The sequence below is a fragment of the Schistocerca cancellata genome, chromosome 1, assembly GCF_023864275.1.
Source record: "Schistocerca cancellata isolate TAMUIC-IGC-003103 chromosome 1, iqSchCanc2.1, whole genome shotgun sequence".
NCBI classification, from domain to species: Eukaryota; Metazoa; Arthropoda; class Insecta; order Orthoptera; family Acrididae; genus Schistocerca; species Schistocerca cancellata.
In genome coordinates this window covers 908,984,240-909,000,430 of record NC_064626.1, presented here as the reverse complement: position 1 = coordinate 909,000,430, position 16,191 = coordinate 908,984,240, and the positions used below count along the sequence as shown (strand labels likewise).

General features: G+C 37.0%; 1 protein-coding gene across 1 annotated transcript in view; it reads right to left on the bottom strand.

The window, feature by feature from the left end:
* Positions 1–456: 456 nt before the first annotated feature.
* The window catches only part of LOC126113546 (phospholipid scramblase 2-like), a 142,596-nt gene continuing 126,861 nt past the window's right edge, over positions 457–16,191 (bottom strand). The window contains exon 11 of the mRNA XM_049915019.1: positions 457–2,719. Coding sequence (XP_049770976.1) covers positions 2,660–2,719 — 60 coding nt within the window. The 3' untranslated portion in view covers positions 457–2,659. The remainder of the gene's footprint in view (positions 2,720–16,191) is intronic.

Sequence of the window (16,191 nt, the reverse complement as noted above, 5' to 3'; positions counted from 1 at the left end):
ACAGACACTCAGTTACTGCAAGAAATGAAAATGTGTCATTTATTGTGTCAATAAGTGGTGTATCCATTGGAACACAATTGAAATCCTTTTCCTGTGTCACTCACTATGACAGAATTTTTTCTAAAGTTTTAGTTGTTCATTCACAAAAGCAATGGTTTCAGTGGTTTTGTATGTCAATGAAACAATATAGCTCCTAAAAACACTAATATTCAAGAGTACAAATTTGTCTTCCTTGCTAAACAGGCATTATAACATGATCCTATTCTCCAGCAAAACCATCTTTATGAGCATTTTTCTGCCTCAATTTTTAGTACCTTTTTTTTCTTCCCTGGATGGTGGTGGTGATAGTGATTGAAGAGGAAGTGAGGGACAGGTACTAGTGCTCAAATAACCACTTAAATATAGCGATTTACTTTTAGATTGCTCCTTCAGAAGGTACAGTCTTCTAGGAAGGCAAAGAAGAATTTATTTCACCACAAAGATTTGATATTACAGTCTTAGTAACTCAGACTTTGTTTACATTAGTGGCTAGTATATGAAATACATATGGTGTTAATTCATATCAACAACAGACAACAGTACACAAATATTTTAAGAAGAAGTGTTTCTTGGGACAAAACGTAAGTCATTAGCTAAGAAAATCTATGAAATTTTTGATGTATAGCTTTACAAATACAGTTGATTATCAGTACTGCACACATATATCATTTCTGCTCTCTTCTTGACTATCTTTTTCTCATCTTGTTTTGCAGTATATCTAAACTGTGCAATAGATGCACATAATTCTTTATTTGTATTGTTGCTTGTAGAAGTAGTCTGATATACCAGCAGAACACACACTCAATTACTGTAAGAAATGAAAATGTGTAATTCATTGTGTCAATAAATGATGTATCCATTGGAACACAAGTGAAATCCTTTCATTGTGTGCACTCACTATGACAAAATTTTTGCTAAAGTTTTAGTTGCTGTTCATTTACAAAAGCAATGGTTTCAGTGGTTTTGTGTGTGAATAAAATAATATAGCTCCTAAAAAACACTAATATTAAAGAGTACAAATTTGTCTTCCTTTTTAAACAGGCATTATAACATGATCCTACTCTCCAGCAAAACCAATTGTATGACCATTTTTCTGCCTCTACTTTTTAGTTTCTTTTTTTCTTCTCTGGGTGGTCGTGGTGATAGTAGTTGAAGAGGAAATGATGGACAGGTGCCAGTGTTCAAATAACCAGTTAAATATACTGATTTACATTTTCTTACATACATGCTGGTAAAGATCCATCAAAGTGGCTCAGGTAAAATTCCAGGCACTTGTTAATCTGAGATAGTGCCAAATTTGTAATGGCCTTAATGTAAACAGGATGGAAAATTCTGATCTTCCTTATTTCTTTTCTGTATGCCATACAAGCTAAGATTTTACGTTTTTTGGCGTACTGATGATGGTGCTGATGCTATAACTGTTTAATGTACAGAGTGACAGGTACAGCAAAGTCATCTAATTTAAATAATATCCTTATGATAAAATAACCTCATATTATGTTTATCATTAAACCAGCTAAAAAAATTATTTACTGGTTAGAATTTATGCTTAAATGATGCTTTTCTCAACTTGCTACTGAGTTTAATTCACATTGATCTGTGTCATGAGATTATATTTTACTGTTGATAATTAGTTTTTACTGATATATACTTTATTTGGACACCTCACTCATTGGGAGAGAAACATATTTCTTATAAAATACCATATAAATCACATAAAATAAGAGTATCTTCACCTACAAATCTGAGTATTACACAAACTTGTACATACACTGCTTAGATACCAAGCAAAACTCTTAATATATTGGTTGTATATGTGATGTAGTAAATCAGAATTTTATAACTGTTTCTTTGAGTTGTTCCAGATATATAAGATGTAAAAAAATCTCTGTACATCAAGTTTTAGGTTCTTTGGAGGCCACAAAAAGAACACTTTCTTTATATAACACACATGTCACAGGTGTACCATTTCTCTGCTTGGTATCAGTAAAGGTTTTGACACCAGTGATGTTCAGAGATAGTATTAAACTGAAATGTGATGAATATTATTTTTTAGAAATGTTGGTGAGCTCCTTATGATTTTTTTATGTGGGGAGAGGCGAAGTGTATAGTGTACAGCACTTCAGTAGACACTCCAGATGAAATGATCATCCCCTTCACTGAAGCTGTAGTCATTATTCATGAAATGCCTGTTTTTTATTGCTTTAGACCATCATTAGCATGGAGATACCAGATATGCATTAATGTAAGTGGATGCTGTTTTCAGCAATATCCTTAACACAATATTCATCATGTGTAATTTGCGTACCATGTCTGAAAATCACTAGCATCGGTACCATTGTGCATGATCACTAAGTAAATGGTGCACCTGTGATATTGTTGCCACATACAAAGGTGTCTGCTTTTGTCTCCTCTAAGCACTCTAAAATTTTGTATATGTAGTTTTTTTTCACAATGTACACAATGTTTACACAAAGTACAAAAGATTCTCTTATGACAGATCTCTTGAACAACACTGCAGATGACATACTACATCCATAATCAGTACCCAGTATAAAACTTTAATTTGCCTCATTTCTTTTGGCTGCTTATAGAAACAGCGATAAGAAACTGATCTTCTTTACCGGCACCATTTCTGACACCTGTTCGTGCGCTTTGATGTTTCAAAGAACATATATTCCTGGAAAAGTAACAAATTGAATCAAATTTTAATTCATTGTAAACTGTCTACAGCTCTGTGTAATAATGTGAACTTTCCTTAGACATGTTAACACCATAGTTTTTATGTATTTATACCTAGTCTAGGACCAAGTAGCAACTCTAATTACAGGACTAATTATGCAAACCATAAACCTTATCATGTGCTACACAAAATAACTTATTTAGCTGAATTATTTTTGTCACTAGCTTTAAGACTAGGATTACACTTACGTAAATTAATATATCAAAGTAGATGAACGTGTAACCCCTTACATAAGGATACCACACAAAATACTTGCTTCTTAACATTGTTATTACTAACACAGTCAAAAGTGTAGTTTATTTCACAAACAATGTCCTCAGCCTCTGTGAAAGAATTGCTCAAGCTATATATAAGTTTACAACACCCAGAGTGTAATGTGTCATAAATTACTTTCTACACAAAGTGTTTATATGGCATTACAAATGAAGTGTGAGAAACTAATGTACAACAGTTTAGTGTTTTACTAACTCTAGTTTAGTTTATGCAATTACTACAATTAATTTCTCATCATCAAGTGCATTAAGTTTCACTGGTTATAAAAATAATGTTAAAATTAATGCAGTAGCAAAACAATAACCATGAATATCATGTACATGAAAGTAAAGAAATCTGGCCCACCATGATTCTTCTCTTGTGCCTACCTCTGCATCTGAGAAAAGCATTTTCAAGCTATGTCCTCGATTATTTCCTGGGTGTATCCCAATCTCTGTCTTTCCTTACAGTTATTTTACTCTACAGGTCTCTCCAGTAGTTCCCTGCTGTCTTAGCACAAGTCCTTAAGTCCTGCTTCTACTCCTCATCTATGATCTCCATACGTTTTTTTCTCCACTGGTTCTGGAGAGAAACTTTCATTTTTTATCCTATAAGGCCACTTAGTTTTCAACGTTCTTCTACACGATCACATTCAAATGCTTTGATTTTCTTCTGTTTCAGTTTTTCCATGGTCCATGATTCAGTACTATACAATGCTGAGCTCTAAAAATACATTCTTAAAAATTTGTGTCTCAAGTTTGGGCTGATGTTTGATACCAGTAGAGTTCTTGTAGCCAGAGATACCCTCTTTACTTTTGCTAGTCTACTTATTATGTCCTCCTTGCTTCATTCATCATGTGTTATTTGCTTCCAAAGTAGCAGAATTCCTTCACTTCTTCTCCTTTCTTGTCCTTAATTTTCATGGTAAATTTCTCACTATTTTGATTTATGCTACTTCTTATTACTTAAGCCTTCTAAAATTTATTCTCAATGCTTCTTTTCTGCCCAAGAGCCTGTTAATTCCATTCAGCATGTCAAGTAACTTTTCCTTTCTTTTGTTGAAAACATCAATGTCATCAGCAAATCTTGTCAGTGATATCCTATCATCCTGAGTTATAATCCCACTCCTGAACATTACCTTTTATTTCTATTCTATGACACAGAAAGTGAATGGTAGGGTAAATGACTGCATCCTGTCATATCATTTTCAGTGAAAATACTTTGTTCTTGATTCTTCCATTCTTATTGTTCCTCCTTTGTTCTTACACATATTGCACATTAAGCCATATTTCCCTATACCTTGCATTACTATTTCTTAGATTTCCAAACATCTTTCACTATTTTACATTGTTGAATGCTTTTTTCAGGTCAACAAATCCTATGAATGTGACTTGTTTTTATTTTCTTTATTGGCTTCTCTGATGCCTTTACCTTCCCTAAAACTGAACCAGGCCTTATTTAACAGGTCCTTAATTTTCTTTTCCATTCTTTTGTATATCATTCTTGTTACCAACTTGGAGGCATGAGCTGTTACGCTGATCAAGTCATAGTTCTTACACATGTATGCCCTTACTCTCTTTGGTAATGTGTGTGTAGTTTCTCATGTTAGACTCAGTACTAACACTGTGTAGAACTATTTTACTGACAAAATTAGCAGTCAAAATACAGTATTCAAACCAGATGTCACAAAGAGTCTCTTGCACTGGAGCCAAGTCAACTGCCAGTGATGTTTGTTTGTGAAGCAGTGTCTTCACAGAGCCTCCCCCTCCCCTTCCCCCCCCCCCCCCCCCCCCTCTTACTGCGCAGAGCATGGCAAGGGAAGCTGCATGAAGTGACAGTACTAAGATAGTGACATGATACACAGGTGGGTAGGCCTCCTGGGAGCATTGTCATCCACAGAATTGAGGCTGTTGTGTGATGAGGTATTCTAGATGGAATACAGTGGGGCCAGACATAGTGCAAGTGTGTGGGAGCAATGGGAGTAGAAGGCACAGGTGTTGTGTTACCCAGTGGAGATTATGACAATAATGAAGCAAGGTCCATCAGGGGTAAGCATGGGCCATCACCAAGAGGACACCATGATTGGAGAACTGGGAAGTGAGGGCTTTTGCATTGAAGTTACATGTCAGTGAAACATTTTTTTTGCAAGTGCATTGTGGTAGAACCATCTGTGGTCTGGTGTCCTTCAATGATGAGGTTGTCTATAATTTTGACAGTGATGTCCTCAGGAAGGAAGTCACTGACGTGTAGATGGAGTTCGAAAGTCAGCAGTATAGTGTCGATTGCATGAGTAATGTTGGGCATTGGGAGGGAAGGTGCTTGGCCCATGTTGTCATTCAGTGCAGCATTGTTTAATGTCCTCACAGGTTTCAGTCTGTTAATGAATGTGATCACTGATTTAACATTCAGTAAGATGAAGATTTGATCATCTTATCAGAGAACTTTGTGTGGTCTTGTGTAGGGAGGCTGTAGTGCAGAACATACTATGTCATCTCTCAGGATGATGAAGTCATGAACTGTGACAGCTTGGTGGACAAACATTTTTAATATTGAGTGTGGAAGAGCTGGCTGTACTCTGAGGTGTGTTATGTGCTTTTAACATGAGCAACTAGGCGTGGCATATTGATGGGCATAACTGTTGGGGACTGAAGTACAAAGTCTACCAGGAGAGACAGTGTCTCCACATATAGGAGTTCAACAAGTGATGTTTCAAAATCATGTTTGTGAGTTAAACAGATTCCCAGAGGGCTCCAAGGAAGCACAACTGACCCAAGTCTACTGGGCATATGAGGACCACCTTTAAATGTACTATGCCATCATTCCACCAGTCCCTTACTTTTTGAGTGATATGCAGTGGTTCTGAATTGTGTGGTGCCTTTAGATTGGATACCAACAGCCTTGCCACAGTGCTCTGATCACCAAAGTTAAGCACTGTTGGGCTGGGCTAGCACTTGGACGGGTGACCATTGGGTATGCCGAGTGCTGTTGGCAAGCAGGATCCACTCAGGCCATGTGACACAAACTGAGGAGCTCCTCGATTGAGAAGAGGTTAAGAGGTTGCTCCAGTCTCATAAAACTGACATACAGCTGGTAGTGCAGTGTGCTCAGAACATGCCTCTCCATATGCACATCCAGTGATGCCTGTGGGCTGAGGATGACACAGTAGCCTACTTTGAGAAGTATCTCATAGTATGTGGAGGGTTGCATCTGGAATCTGATGAAGTTCAGTTCTAAGTTTTATGTCCAGATCATGGGTGAGGACTTTAAACTGATTTTCATTTTGTTCTGTCTCAACAAACTACTCATAATTGATAATGGAAGACAAGACACAGATGTGTGAAAAATGTTTATCTATGACTCTTCTGTGCCTTTGAGCTGGTGGATATCCATTGTAAACTAGGCTATATAGCACAAGTGTGGATATAATTGGGATTAAGGGTCCTTGGGTTGATTACACATGTAGTCGACAAGAGGACTGTGATTGGTGAAAATAATCAGGGGCATCTTTCAATGTCCTGCCCAAAATATTGCACTGCCTTGTAGAGTGCCATGAGCTCCCTGTCATAAGCTGACTATTTGCTTTGGTATGGTGTGAGTTTATGAGACAGGAACCAGAGCAGCTTCAAGGCGTCTCATATGATAAGTCATAAAAAGACGACTTCTTTGAGACAAGATTGACACTTCTCTTCATTTATTATGACACTGTTGTGAGTGAATATGTCAAAAACTTGTTTGAGTTGGTTGTTGTGTGATTCCTCATCTGGTGAGAAAATTAAGATGTCATATAGGTAGGCATAATAAAATAGGAGCTTGAAGAGCAGTCCATCAATGAAGCAGTGCCATGATTGAGCTGCATTTTCAAGTCTGTAAAGCATGAACTGATTTCCCTAAATTGGTTCGACATATGGTGGGATGCTTCCTTTTGGAAGATTGGAGTAGATTAGATTAGATTAATTATTCATTCCATAGACCCAGAGGGGATCCTCCTGGGTGTGGAACATGTCAGATAAACACATTACAAAAATGTAATTAGAATTACTTTTAATGATCTTCAGTCAATAAACAGTAAAATTATGTACATGAATTAAAATTAAACTTCTAATATTTATGTGTTTAATACTTACATCTGCAGTTAAGAACAGTCAAATTATGTATAAGATTTAAAATAAAACTTCCGCTATTTGCAGGCGTAAGATTTACATCTGCTTTCCATACATCCAACATTCACACAGTAGGTAGTTACTTAGCTGTTACAACCAAGTATAGTCAAAAATTAAAGTACAATAAATTTTCAATAAAATGATCTACTGCACTTGTTGAGAAATTCATGGATGGAATAGAAGGAGTTGGCCACCAGAAGTTCATTTAAATTATGTTTAAATTGTGCCTTGTCTGAAAGTAAACTCTTAATGATTGCTGGCAACTTATTGAAAATATGTGTTGCTGAATACTGGACTCCTTTCTGGGCAAGAGTAAGTGATTTTAAATCTTTATGTATATTGTTATGATTCCTAGTATTGATACTGCGTACTAAGCAGTTAGTCGGAGAAAGAGGGCAGGTCCAACTTCTTTCCCCGTCATTCCCTAATACTATTGGACTGATGACCTCACTGTTCTGTCCCCTATCCTCAAATCAACCAACCAACACTGTAAGCAATGTTGTGGGTGTGTCCATGGGTGATGACAGAAGTACCACATCAGTATGTTGTGAGTGAGGTGCTGCCATGCTGAAGGGAGTTTGTGTTCAATGTCTTTAATCTTGTTCCTGATGGTGTTGTTATGGCATAATTAAAGATTTGCTTCAGCATAAAGTTGGTGGAGATTTTGCAACTGCTCAGATGTACTGAAGCACTCCTAAACTGTCTGATGGTTGTATGGAATGTCCTTGTGCAAAGAAGGTCAGGGTGTGGAGAGCATTGTGCCATTATGTTGAGCTGTCACAGGGGCACAGCTGAGGATGCCAAAGATGGAGCAGTAACTAGTCACATGGGTGAGCCTGTTGCTGGAGGGGTCTGGAATCAATCTGAAATGTTTTAGAAAGTCAGTGCTGATAACAGTTTCTACCATGTCCATGATGAGTAATGTCCAGGTGAAATGTTCAGTGAGACCAAGATCGAGGGCATGAACCTGTGATACAAATATGGATTATCAAACCTCTCCCCATGTGGAGATGAACAGGTGTGTAGACAGGTGATGCACATAATGTAGATGCAGGCATAATGCTGACCTTGGAGCCTGTGTCAATGAGGAATTGTCAGCAGCTGGTTAATCATAGACAAAATTATTGTGTGCGACTGCACCAGTGAAGTAAACAGGATAATTGCAATCCATCATTGTTTCCATGACAGAAATTGCATGGTTGTCTGCTGTTTTGGGTAGTGGCAGCATGATACCAGTAGAAGCAATTCTGCTAGAGTGTAGTATGATCAGCCGCATGTTGCAGCTGTTCGGATGTGACACAGTTGGTGGTGTTCCGCACAGTTACTGCTGCAGCAAGGTCAGTGGCATGTTGCATTGCATAAATGTGGCGGGAAGGGTGGTGTTCTGTGCAGTTGCAGGCAAGGGTTTGTTGATGTCATGTGAAGGTCTTCACTTTGGTCAGGTGCGATGGTATCAGAATCATCAGTAGTCAGGCAGAGTTGGTGTAGCTTGTACTTGGTGGGCTGTTGCATGAGCTGTCTTGGAAACTGAGTATTATGACTGCTGCCATTGTTGCTGACATTAATAATACATTGTTTTTGTCATATGATCAAATGTATTCAGTCAGCAACTCTAAGGTATGTGTCCAAGGGTTCATGTTAATGGGTCACAACTGATAGTTCTACTTGCATGGGGAACTTCACAACCCACATAGTACATAGTATGTGGTCAGGCAGGAAATGAATGTCAATCTGTGTGCATAGGCGATGCCATAGTTGTTATGCGGTCGAGTCCCTTACATCTTTGTTGGTAAATAATGTGATGAATTTGCTCCCCTGGGTGGTGTGTGAGGAGGTGGAGAAGAGCAGCTTTCACTGTCTCATATTTATTATCTGCTGGTGACATGCAGATATCATTTTTTGCGATGGTATGTCCCCCTCAATGTGGTTTAATAATGTGATGAACTCAGCATCATCACTGATGTTGCCACCTGATATGAAGATAATGTCGATGATAGTGAACCACAAGTAGGTCGTTCTGGCTGGGAAGGTGGTAGTTTGAGGTATGTCCTGATGCCAAAGGACTGGATGGAGAATGTTCAAAATGGTTGAAATGGGTCTAAGCACTATGGTACTTAGCATCGGAGGTCATCAGTTCCCTAGACTTAGAACCACTTAAACCTAACTAACCCAAGGACATCACACACATCCATGCCTAAGGCAGGATTCAAACCTGTGACCATAGCAGCAACAGCAAATGTTCATATCGGAAGAAACGCCAAGGAAGTTTTGTCCATAAGTGGCATGACATGACGCACGATAAATTGGATGGAAGTTGATGTAACTGGCTGTATGAGCTCTGAAGTGATCATATTCACATGTGACTCAGTTGTCCCATTGAAAATGATGAAACATGTATCCAATTGGTTGGATTGCCATGGTTCAGATGAAGCCCAGTTTGTGAAATAAACAGTTACTATGCAAAATCACAGTGTAAATTGTTTGTCAACTTCCATTGTTTGGTGTTGTTGCACGCCCCACTGTCCAAGAGAATGTCATCATCAATTTCTGTCACATGAGTTGCATGTGAGATGTTGTCCACAGTGGCTGGCATTGTGACTGGAGAAAAATTGTCTGCCACTGGAAACTGCGCAGCACAGTGTAGGCATACTGTCAGCATTGTTGAAGTAAAGGCAGATATGTTGAATTTACTTGATTGTGATGATCAGGAGTCACCAACGTAGCCACACAGGTTATAGGGGATGGTTACACTAGGTAAAAACAGGCTTCTAAAGCTATGCAGGCTACATAGCACTACTTTCATTTATGATATGAACATTCACAATACAGCATCCAAACGTAGTGAAGTCCTCAGAATGACTGATTCAAAAAGCCTCAAGCAGCAGAGTCAAGTTGGCCACCAGTGAAGTTTATTTGTGAAGCAATGTTCCACAGGTGGATGATATTTTTCCAAAAGTCTGAGAGTATATCTCTAGTCTCATGGTCTCTACACAGCTACTTGAGAAGTTGCCATTTCCCCCAATGATATTTCAGTTATTGAAGGAATGTTGCCTATCACTACATCCTTATTTGCTTGCAGTTCTTCCAAAACATTGTTAAATTCATACTCAAATACTTGAGCCCCTATGTCTTCTATAACTACTCTCATTTCTTCTTCTGTCATTGCATCAGACAAGTCCTCCACCTTATAGAGACCTTCCATGTACTCTTTCCAGCTATATCCTCCCTCCTCTACATTTAAGAGTGGAATTTCCACTACACTTTTAATGTTCAACCCTTTGCTTTCAATTTCAATGAATTTGCTTTGACGTTTCTATATTCTGAATGTGTCTATCCAGTGACCAAATCCTTTTTGATTTCTTCACATTTTTTCTGCATGTAATTCACCTTGACTTTCCTGCCCTTTCTACTTTATTTCATTTCTTATTTATACTGAAGTATTCCTGTTTTTCCATGAGTATTTCCTTTTTTTTTCAATCATTTGAAATAGTATTTCATGTGCTATCTTTGGTTCTTTTGCAGATACCTTTCTTGTACCTATGTTTTCCTGTCAAACCTCTGTAATTGCCCTTTTTTGGTATGTCCATTCTTTGTCAACAGAACTGCCTTCTGTGGTACTCATTATCATAATATCTGCAGCCTTGTAGAATATGGAACTCATCCCACCATTCCTTATAGGTTATAATTACACTTTTTCCCACATTGGTTCTTGTGGACAGATCTCTTAAGCTTCACTCTGCTCTTCATCATCACTAAAGTATGATCTAAGTCAACATCTGCTTCTGGATGTACCTTACAAAGACTGTATGATCATGATATAGTCCAGCTAGGATCTGTCTGAGCCTTTACCAAATGTATGCTCTCCTCTTGTGAGTTTTTATCAGTGTATTCATTACTACTACCTGAAATTTATTGCACAGTTCTATTACTCTTTCTCCTCTCTTACTCCTACTACCAATTCCACATCCTCCCATAACTCTTTTTTCTATTTCTTCATCTACTAGCATTTTCTAGTCACCCATGATTATTGTATTACAATCACCTTTTACATGCTGACTTACTTGATCAATGTCCTCATATTCTTTCTCAACTTATTCAACTCCTGCTTGCAACATCAGGATGTATATTGAACTGTTGTTTCTGTCATCAATTTGCTGTCAGTTCTAACGAGGACAATCCTTTCACAGTATTGTTTACAGTAACTCACCCTCTGTTCTATTTATTTCATTTTCAGCTGCTGTTTGTGTTACCCTACATACACTAACCATTATCTTCCTTCTGCTCCATTTCACTAACCTCCACTAGAGTGAGGCTTCGCATTTCCTTCTTCAGGTTTTCTACTTTTCCTAATACATTCAAATATCTGGCATTCCATGCTTCAAGTCATAGAAATTACCTTTTCATTGCTTATTCTGTCTTTTTCTCATGGTCAATCAATCAATCAATCAAATTTTATTGTTGTTCAACTCATAAAGCAATAGACAACATCAAAATAACTTACATTTTTAACATTAATTACTAAATACAATTTAGTTTGGATTACATAAGGCCATCGGCTAGATACAGTGTTGATAGACAGTATTTTCAGTTTCAAAAAATTCATCTACTGTGTAGAAAGGATTATTTACTAGTATTCTGTACAACTTAGCTTTGAAGATGTTGACAGGTAACTCTTTAAATCTATACTTAACTTATTGTACAACTTAAGTCCAAGAACTAAATCTGAATTCTGTGACTTGGATAGTCTTTGATATGGTACATGTAAACATGATTTGTTCCTGGTATTATGGCAATGTACATCCCTTCTTAATGATATATTTGAAATATTGTTCCTAACATACAATAGAACATTATAGATGTACAAGTTTATTACCGTCAGGCATTGCAATTTGACAAACAAGGATTTACAGTGTTCTAACTTATCTGAGTCGGATTATCCTTACTAATTTTTTTTGTAAAAGTAGAATGCCCTTTACGTGACTGCTATTGCCCCACAATAAGATCCCGTATGATAGGATACTTTGAAAGAAAGCAAAATATGCTGATCTTATATAACTATTAGGGACATGTCTTTTTAAGTTTCTAATTAAATAGATAACTCTTGAGAGTCTGGCAGATAAATGTTTGACATGTGGTTCCTATGTCAACTTGTTGTCTACTGTAACACATAAAAATTTTATACTTTCTAAGTCATGATTCTCTCTTAAGTTAAAGGAAAGTGCCTGGATCTTACTTTCATTTAGTAGAAAACTGTTCACTCTAAAACATAATGAGCTCTGAGCAAGGGTATCTTTAACTATATTTTTAGTGTGTTTAAATCTGAGCTTTTATTTAAAAAAAGTTGTGTCATCGCCATCTTTTACAAAAGATGGCAGGTCATTAATCATAAGTAAAAACAATAGAGGTCCAAGTACTGAGCCCTGTTGCACGCCAGACCTAACATTAATCAGATCTGACTTCTCCCTGTTAATGCATACAACTTGTTCAACTTGTTGGCGGTTCCCAAGGAAGGATTTATCATATTTATGCTGCTATTAGCAAAACCATAGTAGGATAGCTTATTCAGTAAAGTATCATGGTCCACACATTCAGACACTCTGCTTAGTTCACAAAATGTAGCCTGAGCAAATCCCCTAGCCTCAAACACATCCAGAACAAATTTTACAAGAGAATCCATAGCATCTGTTGTGGATTTACCTTTCATGAATCCATATTGTTTGTCACTTATTAAGTTTAAGTTATCTAAATACATGCTAACTTGATTATACATAATAGTTTCAAGAATTTTTGAGAAAACAGGACTTAACGATATTGGTCTGTAACTACCAGGACAGTTCTTATCACCTTTCTTATATACTGGGACCACTCTAGATATTTTTAGTACATCAGGAAACTTGTTTTCAGCTAGACATTTATTTATGCAGTAGGTTAAGGGATCAATTATGCAGTCAATAATATCTTTCAATAAGTTACATGATAAATCATAGTAATCAATGGTACCTGAGGCTCTGAAATTTTTAACTATTTTCAGAATTGTATTGGTACACACCTCTGTGAAGTTTAAAATGCTCTGGTGGGGCCTTTCAAAATAGTTATCGAAGAAGTTAAGGGCTTTTTCTGGAGGTTTGTCTATTGAGCAGCATATTTCTTCAATAGAGGGATGCAGAATTTATTGAATTCATCTGGGGATATGGCAATAATATCTTTTCCTTGAGTGTGTGCCACAGAGTTAATTATACTTGAGGCTGTTTTGCATTTATTTCTAGACTTTTCAATGAGGGCTCTATTATATAGCTTCTTAGCATCATTAATAGCCTGTCTATAATTACATTTCTTCATGTAGTTCAGATCTACTGTTCCTGTACATACCAGAATAGAGCATAACAGAGTTTTTCATTTGCCCTGACTGTGGAGTATACCATTCCCTGTTTTTCCTTCTCTTATAACTACTATCCTTAATACTTAGAGTACATTTTCTCAAAGGAATATTATTATCAAATGTATTTAAAAATATAGAGAAAAACTCAGTAAAAACAATGTTGGAGGGACAATGTTGTAGTCTACTAAATAGGGCATCCCAACTGATACAAGTGAGAGCAAGTCTAAATCTATCTATCCTCTCTTTGTTCTTAGGTCTCGTGGTTACAGTTTTAGCTTTTGGGCTGGAACAGTTTGGAGTTACATTGCTAAGACTAATATATACTGCATTATGGTCTGAGAAATGAAAACTAACAACATCTGAAGACATATGAGTTCTATTAATATTTATAAATATATTATCAAGACAGGCAGGGCATCTGGTAGCTTTGGAGTTAGTATAGTACAGGTTATATTGCCTAAGTACATTCTTGAAATCTGCCACAGTTTTTTTGTCCTACAGAATATCAAAACTTGAGTTGACGTCCCCTCCAATGACAATAGTATATTGTTCCCATTTTGGTGTACAGCGGGACATTAATAGGTCATCAAATTTCTCAAGAAAGATACTGGGGTCTCCACTAGGTGACATATAGACTACTGCTACTAATATTTTAAGGCACTCAATTACTGTGCCCAATGTTTCAAAGTGCAGTTCCTCATAGGGAGTGTTGATATCTAGCTTACTATACTTTTGTGTAGGCAGTGCTTTTACTTATATTGCTACTCCACCATTCAAGTGGTGTTTCCTACTATGGCAATTAACTAAAGTATAATCATTCAGCACTTTGTAACCTAGTTCTTCCTCTTTGCACCAGTGTTCACTTATACATAAGATATCAAACATGTTTTCATTGGAAAATTCATTAACAATTAGGTTTTTATCTGTCATACCCTGTATATTGAGGAAACCTATTTTAAACTCCCCTTTTCGCCTCACTTCATTTACGTGTTTACCTGACTGACTTAACATACTGTTACCATAAAGCAGCTGACCAGGTTGTAACCTATTGGTGCTGGAGTATCTAACCTGGTCTAGCACTGTAAGTTTTTTGACATCTCAGTTGAAACACAGCTCAACTTATCTAATACTATCCTGATAACTAAGTCACTTAAAAAGTGCTTAAAAATAGCTTTGTATTCCTGGTTGGTTTGATCCACTTCCTTATTAACACAGGACCACTGAGGCAAGTCGTGTCGATGAGGCACATTGACAACAATCACATTGGTGTGGGTCAATGTTTCCAGAGTTTTCTTCAGTGTTGATGTTGCTGTCTCCCTCTCGTTTCTACTGACGTCATTTGCTCCAGCCGTTTACAACTACAAAGTCTTTATCTGTCAAGGTGTTGCGGTCTTTCTTGATTGATGTTGATACATCTCAAAAACCTGCCCCTGGTTTTATGATTCCATCTATTGTGCATTCATTAATTGCAGAAGGTCCTCTTTCTGTTAACATAACTGCTAACTTATGTCTCAGCAGTCTACTTCTAGAGATCTAAATCAGAGACTAATCTGGAATCTTGTATCAAAGGAGATATTATCAAAAAACATTTCCAGATATAGGTCACATATCCTGTCAATACACATTGTGGGTCTTTAATGGAGTGGTTTCCCTGCCTTCTGCATCTTCATGCTGTTGATCATTGCTGAGTCTTCCACTTTTTAGGAGCAGAATTTCCCCTAAAGGAAAGAGCGTGCCCTGAAACTCCATCTACTCATCCACTCTCTTTGATGAGGCTCTTGGCAGAATGAGGGTGATTCCTTATGTCAGAAGTGTTTGACTGATAATGCTGATGATATTTTATTCAAAATTTAAGTAGTGGCTGGGTTCAAACTCAGAACAGAAGACATTTTGTTTGCTAGTCACAGATGCTGCCCCTAGACCTCATCATATCAGCACATGGGGGAACTAGGTCATGTTAGAACATAACGCCCAGTACAATTATCACAAAATCGTTATACTAATTTGCTAGAAATAAGTGGATGGGAAGACAGTTTTCCTTCGGTATTACTAAAATGGTAGGTAAGCAGATATCAAAGTGCAGCTGTTTTTGGATTCAGGAGCAGCAGAATCTTTAGTTAAAGAATTTATTTCTTTAATTGACATTAGCCAGTTTAAAAAACCAATAGGAATTAAAATTGCTGTAACAGGTGGGTTAGCACCAAAGGTTAGTGAAGTGGATACTGAAAGCAATGTTTGAGGAAATAAATTTTGAATGATACTAAAAGATATTAGTGTAGTAACAGGATTACAAAATAACCACTTGTTGGTATACAAATTTAAAAAATGACTACCTATCATATTATTTCTGAAAAGTCAGTCAGCTAATCTATAAACATGATAAAATTATAAGAATGATGACCAGGAAAGATTCCTGATTGTATATCCTCATAATCAAACAAACAAGTACTATGTTGACACTTGTGTTTCATACAATAACTGGATCTGTGGCATGAGGATGATGATGTTTGTTTTGTGGGGTGCTCAACTGCGTGGTACTCAGACCCACACAAAGTCTCAATTTTTTTCATAGTCCAATTTTTTACACAGTCCAATCAAGTCACTGTTGTTGATGATGA